This window comes from Petaurus breviceps, unplaced genomic scaffold (assembly GCF_028583685.1).
Source record: "Petaurus breviceps papuanus isolate PSGF00001 unplaced genomic scaffold, PetGlider_PUasm1.0 91133, whole genome shotgun sequence".
NCBI classification, from domain to species: Eukaryota; Metazoa; Chordata; class Mammalia; order Diprotodontia; family Petauridae; genus Petaurus; species Petaurus breviceps.
This window is the reverse complement of record NW_027187419.1, coordinates 32002033-32012525: the sequence shown is the minus strand read 5'-3', so window position 1 is coordinate 32012525 and position 10493 is coordinate 32002033. Positions and strand designations below refer to the sequence as shown.

The 10493-nt window shown below is 37.0% G+C and overlaps 1 protein-coding gene and 1 pseudogene across 3 annotated transcripts in view; both read right to left on the bottom strand.

Annotated features, from left to right (window-relative positions):
* Positions 1-328: 328 nt before the first annotated feature.
* LOC138155572 (zinc finger protein 558-like) overlaps positions 329-10493 on the bottom strand; it is a 33180-nt gene continuing 23015 nt past the window's right edge. For all 3 annotated transcript variants that reach the window (XM_069080866.1, XM_069080865.1, XM_069080867.1), the window contains exon 5: positions 329-1802. In XM_069080866.1, coding sequence (XP_068936967.1) covers positions 1093-1802 — 710 coding nt within the window. In that variant the 3' untranslated portion in view covers positions 329-1092. The remainder of the gene's footprint in view (positions 1803-10493) is intronic.
* The window catches only part of LOC138154769 (zinc finger protein ZFP2-like), a 1144-nt pseudogene continuing 740 nt past the window's right edge, over positions 10090-10493 (bottom strand).

Sequence of the window (10493 nt, the reverse complement as noted above, 5' to 3'; positions counted from 1 at the left end):
ATCACTGACTTTTCTATAAGACTTAGGCTCCTAGGAGAAAAAATCAAAATAGCTCACATTCACATGTAATTTAGTGCTTGCAAAGGACTTAAAAACATTGTCTCATGTGATCTTCTTGTGGACCTTTGGAGGTAAGTATTATTACTATCCCCATTGTACATATGTGGAAACTCAGGCAGGAATAGGTTAAGTGATTTGTTAAGGGTCACTTAACTAGAAAGTAAAAGAGACTGAATTTGAACTCAGGTCTTGGGAATTGAGGGACAGCCCTCTATCCATTGTGCCACCTAGCAACCTAATGAAATCATTACAAAAACAAATGATCAGCAGATACCAAAATATTTATACCAGGATTTTTTGTGCCAAATAACATAGTGAAAAAAAATGAGTATGGCTAAATGGAGAATGGATAAAACAATTATATTATAGGAATGCCATGAAAAATTATAGAATAAGGAAAAACCTTAGGATTTCAGAAAAAAATTCAATCAGTTTTTAGGAGTTTATGCACAGTAGGAAATATGCAATGTTTCGTGAGATCTGTGCTGTAGAAGAGGTCTTCCCACCTTAATTAGGTCTATAAGTTTTATCTCCAACAAGATTTTTCCAATGAACACACAAGTATAAGCTCTAGGTGAAGGCCTTCCCATAATCCTTTCTATTATAGCTTCTTTCAAGTGTGAATATTGTGATATCAAATGACCTACATCTTCCAGCAAAAGGTAGGTCCTCATTGAACATATTCATATGTCTTCTCTGCACTATTAATCCTCTGATATAAAGTAAGAGATGATCTCTGGCTGAAGGCCTTCCCACATTGAGCCTATATAGGGCTTATTCACAAGATGAAATTTCTGTTGTATAACAAGCTCTGTACTCCATGTGAATGCCTTTGCACATTCATAGCAGGGATATGATTTCTATATCATGTGAATTCACTGATGAGAAATAAGGGATGACTTTAGCCTTAATGCTTTTCCACATAGACTATGTTAATGAGGTTTTCCCTCTAGTACAGATTCTCTGATGTTCAGTAAGGGAAGAATGTATATTAAAAACTTTACCACATTCTAGACACTCAAAAGGTTTCTCTCACATGTGGATTCTCTGATGTACATAACAGGAAGAGTAGTGGGCAAAAGCTTTACCACATTTGTGACATTCATAAGGTTTATCTCCAGTGTGGATTCTCTCATGTACAGCAAGACTGACCCTCTGGGAGAAAGCCTTTCCACATTGATTACACTCATAAGGTTTCTCTCCAGTATGGATTCTCTGATGTGCAGCAAGATGGAAGCTCATTCTAAATGTCTTTCCACACTGATTACATTCATAAGGTTTCTCTCCACTGTGGATTATCTGATGTTTACAAAGAGTTGAAAGGCATCTAAAAGTCTTTCCACATTGATTACATTCATAAGGTTTCTCTCCAGTGTGGATTCTCTCATGTACAGCAAGATTGGGCCTGTGTGCAAAAGCCTTTCCACACCAATTACATTCATAAGGTTTCTCTCCAGTGTGGCTTCTCTTGTGTGCAGCAAGATTGGACTTATTTGTAAAAGTCTTTCTACATAGATTACATTCATAAAGTTTCTCTCCAGGATGGATTTTCCAATGTAGAATAAGACTAGACCCAAGTCTTAAACCTTTTCCACGTTGATTGTATTCATGTTTCTCTGCAGTGTGGATTCTCTTATGTTTATCAAGATCAGCCCTGGACTCACTATATTTAGAACAGTCATTCCATGAGGTCATTTTCAGCTTTACAGTCATCTCCTTCATATCAAACCTGTTCTCTGCATCTGATGGAAACAAATATAAAACAGACACAAATGTATAAACATATGTTCTTCCTTCTGTTTGTCATTGTCAGTCATATGTGACTCATTATGACCCCTTTTTGGGGTTTACTTGGTAAAAATACTGGAGGGGTTTGCTATTTCTTTCTGCAGTTCATTTTTACAGATGAGAAATGGAGTCAGAGTCAAGTGACTTGCCCAGTGTCACATAGCTAGTAAATGTCTAAGACTTAATTTAAACTCAGATATTTCTGAATCCTATTTGTAACTCCCAACCATTGCTTCTGGTTATGTTCTCTGTAGTCAAATAGCAAGTTCAACTCCCACTCTCCTCCACTACTTCACCTCTCCCTGCCCGCCCCCCCCCCATTACAGCCTTTTTAATACTTGGAGACAATTATCCTGTCTCCACCTGTCTTGTCTTTTCTCCAGTTCCAACTACTCCTCATATGGCATGCCCTCAAGGCCCTTCCCCATCTTGCTTGCCCTCCTCTGGACACTCTCCAACTTATTAACGTGTTTCTTAAAAGTGTGGTTTTCAGAACTGGACCCAGGCCTCTAGATGAGGTCTGATGAGGGCAGATATGTACAATGGACTGTCACTTCCTTTTTCCTTGAAGCAGTGTCTTTACAGGCAACCCAAGAGCACATTCTCTTTGTTGACTGCCATACTATGCTGTCGAATCATTTTGAACTTGCAGTCTGTCCACTGAAAGCCTCGGATCCTTTTCAGAACAATGATTGTCTACCCATGCCTCTCCCATCCCATACTTGAGAAACTGATTTAGTTTTGTACCCAAGCACAAGACTTGGAAGTTGATCCCTAGTGAATTTCATCTTTTAGGTCCAAACTCATGTGCTAACCTGTCCAGAGCCCTCTTTTAACTCTATCATGTATCATATGTGTGGCATCTACATATCTGATGACCTTATCATCTACGTCTTTATTCAAATCATCGATAAAAATGTTAAATAGCAATCCATATAATACTCCAATGGAAGTGTCCTACAAGTTCAGTCTAGCCTTACTCCTAGAAGAGAGGTGAAGGCAGTCAAGGAATGACTCTCCACCCTCCAGGGTAGTAGAGACAAGAAGAGTTTCACACACATACACTCCAACCCCTAAAATTGAAGTATAGTTTCAACATGAAAATATAAACAGAAATATAAAGATACAAAGAGGTAGCAGGGAATTCTGTCCTACATCAGAAGCTTGGAGAGTGGCTACATCTCACACAGGAGGAAAGGAAGATGGACTACTTACTGTATAGAGGTGTAAAAAAAATATGAAACTAAGGATCTTTCCAAAGAGGATGGAGTTGGATGCTCTGAAAGGAAGTAGCTATTTATTCTCAGTGGAATTATAAAGCAGATACACAGGGGCTATCAGATAAGGGATCATCCAGCAAATGCCAGAGGAAGAAGAGAACTGTATTGAAGGATGGTGATTCAATAGGGTGACCACTGACTAACCCAATAACAATAGAGTGGTCTCCTATCTTCCTGGAGTATGTCTCCATAACATAACACACAACCTCCCAAGAATTATACCAAGTTGATTAGCTACCTTGGAGAGCTCACATGGGCACAAAGGATACTGCCAGAAATAATCTAGGAAGCAGGGCCAAATATTATGAAGTATAATGTTGATTGTTCAGAACATAAGTGGGAGCTTTAGGAGCTTGCTCGGGGCTATACATAACTCTGGAAGTTTGGAAACAACATAGTGTCAGCAAGGACAAGCCATGCCAAATTAATTTAAGTTCCATTTTTGAAAAGGTTACTGGACTTGTACACTATGGGAATGCTATATGCGTAGCTTAACTGGCTTTTAGCATAATATTTAATAAAATACTTTGAGCTGTTCTTTGAAAGAAAATGAAGAGACGTGGACTAAGTGATAACATAATTAGATAGTTTCAGAACTGATAGAATGGCCAGGCTCAAAGAAGAGACGTCATTAATAGACCAGTTTTCAAGGAGGTTTCTAGGGGAGTGCCCCTATGATCTAGGCCTGTACTGTAACATTGATTTAGATAATGATGATAACAATACCTAGCATTTGTGTGGTGCCTACTGAGAAGATTAATTCTAGATCACTTTCTTCTTGTTCCAATTTATAGATAATTGATTTTTTCCCTGTAACTGCTAAGTCACAGCTCTTTGTCTCTGTTTGGTTTAGAGATTTAGCTGGCCTGTAATAGGTTCATTTTTTAAAATCCAGCTTTCCTGCTAATCACTGATCTATTATTGCCTTAAGGAATATAGGTGACCTTAAGAGATACATATAAATATCAGGGTGTCAGGTCTAATATCTTTACATCTCCAAGCTATCCTTCAAGGATGTATGCTTTGTTGTCCAAAAATAACCTATCTATTATCTTTTTTTTTTTTGGAGGGGGGAAGGCAGGGCAATTGGGGTTAAGTGACTTGACCGAGGTCACACGGCTAATAAGTGTTAAGTGTCTGAGGCCGGATTTGAACTCAGGACCTCCTGACTTCAGGGCCGGAGCTCTATTCACTGCACCACCTAGCCACCCCGATCTATTATCTTTTGACCTTGCATCTGGGTACGAACAATGAGGCGTGGGGGGAAAGGAGGAGGTTGTTGCTAGCCTCCATTACCAAACATCCATCCAAATTATGTTTTTACCTGTGCCTTAGCTCTATAATCAATTCTGTGGCCCTCAATCCTATGTCACTTACCTGTTCTGTTCTTTGTTCTGTACTCCCCAAAATCTATAAAGGGGGAATTATCTTCTTGTTTGGAATCTTTGACTTAAACAGAGGCAAGTCATTGACCCATTTATTAATAGGCAGCATAGCTATTAATGTTAGGTTGCTCAGAGAACTGCTTCAGTGTGTATATATACATATATATATGTGCATATATACATTTATATATATACACACACACATATGTATGTATGTACACATATATATTTTTAAATTTCACTTGTGCCAGACACTATGATAAGCACTTTACAAATATTAGCTCATTTGAGCTTCTCAATAGCCCTAGGATGTAGGGCTATTATTATCTTCATTTTATAATTGAGGAAGCTGAGCCAAACAGGATGGAGATGGCTCAGCCTGAATCACGAGTGGGAAATCCAATAAACCATAAGGAGGCATTGTTCCAGATCAGTGTAGTGAGACAGACAGGTCTGTGGTCATTGGGGAAGGGGTCCAGCCAGGAAGGGCATTGCTAGCATTCCAGCTGAGGGAAGTGCTGTTCAGCAGGCCAAGAAGAGGTCCCAGAACTAGTGTAAAGAGACTTCAACTTGTGTAAGGTGTAGGAACATATGGCATCTGGAAGCCCTATCACTTACTGACCAATTTGAGATTGGGCAAACAGAGGGGACCTGCCCCCAGAGATGGCAGTTTCAAAGTGCCAACCCCAGGAATTGGTGGAATTCAGAAAGGGAGGTGGGTAGGGAATCAGACCACTTTGGCAGCACTGAAAGCTTGAAAATGCCCAGCCTGAGCTGACCCTGAGATCCTGGAATAATGTAACACCCAATACCACAGGAAAGCAGTAACAGACAATCATTCTAGAAGTGTAGAAGGCCTGACACTGACATCAACCTGAAAGTCAGAAAGGATCTGGAAGAGAACAAACAATAAAGAAGCCCACCCCTAAATCTATGATGGTGACAGGGATAATCAAGACACAAAACTAAAAGAAGAGAATGACTTCAAAATACCACTTAGCAAATCCTTAAAGAAAAGCATAACATGGGCATGATTTCAACCAGAATTGATGGAAAAGATCAAGCAAGAGTTAAGAGAGTTAAAAATGTTTTTTTTAGAAATGACATGAGTATTCTAGAGGAAAAAGTTGGGAAATAAATGAGAGCTATGAAAGAAAGAATCAAAAAGGGAACAGAGAGGTTGGTCCCAGAGCTGCAGAACCTTGTCAAAACAACAAATATATGGAAATATATAATTGGTGACATGAAACTATCCATTAGACAATGAAAAATACTAAAATAAATAAAATTTAGACAATAAAAATAATGCCTCAAAACAAGCTGTAGAGCAGCAAAACCAACAAAAGGACTAGGTGAAGCAAATTTTCAGCCTAAGAGGTAGACAGGAAAGATCTGTGAAAACTGAAAAAGCTGAATACACAACCAAAAAAATGAAATTAATCACTAGGAACTGTTTTGCCTAATTATATGCCAATGAATCAAACAATCTAAGTGAAATGGATGAGTATTTACAAAAATATAAATTGCCCAGATTAACAGAAGAAACAGAATACTTAAATAGCCCTATTTTATCAAAAAATAAAATTGGACAAGTCAACAATGAATTCCTAAAAAAAAATTCTCAGGACCTGATGGATTCATAAGTCGTTTCTACCAAACCTTCAAAGAACAACTAATTCTAATATCATATAAGCTATTTTTAAAAAATAGGCAAATAACTCCCACCAAATTCTATTTACAACACAAAAAATGTACTGGTACCTAAACTAGGAAGAGTCAAAACAGGAAAAGAAAACTATAGACCAATTTTCTTAATAAATATTGATGCAAGAATTTTAAATAAAATATTATCAAGAGATTACAACATATCACAAAGATCATACACCATCACCAGGTGGGATTTATACAAGGAATGCAGGGCTACTTCAATATTGGGAAAACTATCAGTATAACTGACCACTCTAATAATAAAACCAACAGAAATTATATGCTTATCTCAATAGATAGAGAGAAAGCTTTTGATAAAACGAAACACTCATTCTCATTAAGAGCACTAGAAAAGCACAGGAATAAATGTTGGTTTCCTTAAAATGAGAAGTAATATCTATCTAAGACCATCAACAAAGATCATCTGTAAAGGGGATAAGCTATAAATCTTTCCAATAAGATAAGGAGTAAAGCAAGGACGCCCATTATCACCATCATTATTCAACATTGTACCAGGAATGCTAGCACCAGCAATAGGAAGAGAAAAAATTTAAAATAATTAGAAGAGGTGATGAGGAAACAAAATCATGGTTTTTTGTAAATGATATGATGGTATATTTGAAGAATCCTAGAGAATCAACTAAAAAACTAGTTGAAATAATTAACAATTTGAGCAAAGTTGCAGATATAAAATAAACCTGCATAAATCATCATTTCTATATATTACCAACAAAGACCGGCAGCAAGAGATAGAGAAATTCCTTTCAAATAACTGCAGACAACATAAAATACTTGGGGATCTATGTGCCAAGACAAACTCAAGAACATAACAACATAACACTTTTCACACAAATGAAGGCAGATCTAAACAATTGGAAAAATATTAATTGTTCATGGGTAGGCTGAGATAACATAATAAAAATGACAATTCTACCTAATTTAATCTACTTATTCAGTGTGATACCAAACTACCAAAAATTATCTTATAGAGTTAGAAAAAGATTTTTAAAAATCATCTGAAAGAATAAAAGTTCAAGAATATCAAGGTAATCAATAAAATAAAATGCAAAAGTAAGTGGCCTAGCAATACCAGATCTTAAACTGTATTACAAAGTGATAATTATCAAAACAATCTAGTACTGTCTAAGAAATAAAGTGGTAGATGAATGGAATAGATTAGTGTATCAGCAAGCACACCAGCATCCCCAGGGTGGCTTCCAACACAGGTTCTCAGATCTGCTTTTCTAAAGGAAAGCAACTCAAAATGGGTTAACAATCTTGCTTTAATCAATCAATCAAACATATCATTTACCTAGTTCAGGGGGAAAAAGTCAGCACCCCGAATTTCAGAGAATACAGAGGTTACAAGCAGACAAAAAATACAGAGAAACATATCAAGCAGACAGGCTTCCAACTGTCCAACCATTACATCCATACCTAGTCACAGTTACCAGAGATGAAAGCATCAACATTTGGATTTTCAAAGGCTGGGGGGGAAGGGGGGGTGCTCAATGGCTGCCCAGAGTCTTGTCTGGTCAAATCAAACAACACTTCTCAAAGTGAGCCCCAAAGCAAAGCCTCACCTCAGGGTATATATAGCCTTCTCCTGGCTCAGAGAATGTCACAACCCTCTTGGCCCACTGCCCAATCACAAAGCACCAAGGTGTGGGCATTCCTGAAAACCAAGCTTCCTACCACAGGCTCCAGGTGCACTTAAGCCCATCAAAGGGCCTAGGGGCAGGGGAGATCTTAAATTTCCATTCCCATAACAATTAGGTATACAATACACAGTAGTACGTAAATGACCATAGTAACCTAGTGTTTGATAAGCCCAAAGATTTTGGGACAAGAAATAACTATTTAACAAAAACTGCTGGGAAAACTAGAAAGCAGTTTGGCAGAAGCAAGGTATAGACCAACATCTAATACTGTACAACAATGATGAAGGCCTCATTTCTCAAAAATATAGGGAGAATTGAGTCAAATTTATAAGAAGATAAGTCATTCCCCAATTGATCAGTGGGTCAAGAGAGCTTTTAGAAGAAGAAATTAAAGCTATCCATAGTCATAGGAAAAAATGCTCTAAAGCACCACTGAATAGAGAAATACAAATTAAAACAACTCTGAGATACCACCTCACATCTATTAGCATGCCTAATATGACAGAAAAGGAAAATTATTAATGTTGGAGGTGTGGAAAAATTGAGATACTAATGTACTGTTAGTATAGTTTTGAACAGATCTAATTATTCTGGAGAGCAATTTGCACTATATCCAAAGGGCTATAAAACTTCATACCCTTTGACCCAGCAATACTATTACTAGGTCAATATCCCAATGAGATTTAAGAGGAACATTTTTGTACAAAGATATTTATATCAGTTCTTTTTGTAGTGGCAAAGAATTGGAAATTGAGGGGATGCCCACCTTTTTGGGAATGACTGAACAAGCTGTGGTATATGATTGTAACAGAATACTATCACGCTATAAGAAATTATAAGCAGGATACTTTTAGAAAAAGCTGGAAAAACTTTTATGAACTAATGCAAAGTGAAGTGAGCAGAATTTGGAGAACATTGTACACAGTAACAACAATATTGCACAATTATCAACTGTGAATGACTTAGGTATTCTCAGCAATATAATGATCCAACACAATTCCAGAGGACTCATAATGAAAAATGCTATCCACCTCTGAAGAAAGAACTGGTGGAGTCCGAATGCACATCAAAGAATATGATTTTTTACTTTATTTTTTCCATTGTTTTTTTTCGGTCTGCATTTTCTTTCACAATATGACTAATTTGGAAATTGTTTTGCATGACTACACTTGTATAACCTATATCAAATTGCTTGCTGTCTCAAGGAGAAGAGATGGGAGGGAGAGGGAGAGAATTTGGAAATCAAAATTTTAATAAACAAATGTTAAAAATGATTTTATATATAATTGGCAAAAATTTAAAATATGATTTTTTAAAATGTCCAACAGATACAAAAATATTTATACCAGGAATTTTTGCCAGCTAACATCATGAAAAACTATGAATACAAATTAACTTGAAAATGGCTGAAGAAGTTATGCTATAGGGGGGCAGTTAGGTGGCACAGTGGAAAAAACACCAGCCCTGGAGTCAGGAGAACCTGAGTTCAAATCTGGCCTCAGACTAATTGGCTGTGTGACTCTGTAACTGACTGCCTCAAAAAAAAGTTATGCCATTGGAATGCTACACAATATTACAGAAGAGTAATGAGAAACCTTAGGATTTCAAAGAAATATAGAATATACTTTGAGGCATTTATGTATGAAATCTGTGATGTCTAATGAGGTCTGTGCTGCAGGAAGAGGTGTTCCCACATTACTTAAATCCATAAGTTTTATCCCCAGCAAGATTTTTACAATGTACACACATGTATGAGTTCTAGGTGAAGGCCTTCCCATAATCTTTGCTTCTATAAGGTTTCCTGCCAGTGTGAATGTTATAGTGTCTAATGACATCCATATTCCAGCAAAAGGCAGGTCCTCACTGAGAATATTCATAAGTTTTCTCTCTATTATGAATCCTCTAATGTAAAGTAAGAGATGATCTCTGGCTGAAGGCCTTTCAGAAATTTCATCTTGAGAACAAGCCCAACACATCAAAGTGTATGATTTTTCACGGGTTTTTTTTTTTGGCCTGTATTTTCTTTCACAATGTGGCTAATTTGGAAATTGTTTTGCATGAGTGTAAATTTCTTATGGACACATGAAATTTCTGATGTCTAACAAGCCCTATGCTCCATTTAAATGCCTTTACATGTGCTTTACAGGGATATGATCTCTATATTATGTGAATTCTTTCATGGGAAATAAGGGATAACTCTAGTCTGAGTGATTTTCCACATTGATTTTATTAATGAAGCATTTCCTCTAGTATGGATTCTCAATTGTTTAGTAAGGTGAGAGTGTATATTAAAAGCATTACCACATTCTAGACACTCATAAGGCTTCTCTCTAGTGTGGATTCTCTGATGATAAGTAAGACCAGAGCTTCTTGAAAAAGTCTTTCCACACTGATTACATTCATAAGGTTTCTCTCCAGTGTGGATTCTCTGATGTCTAAAAAGATGTGATGTGCAGCTGAAAGAAATTCCACACTGATTACATTCATAAGGTTTCATTGCACTGTGGATTAACCGATATGTATAAAGAGTGGAGAGGCATCTGCAAGTCTTCCCACATTGGTTAGATTCATAAGGTTTCTCTCCTGTATGGATTCTCTGATGTACAACAAGA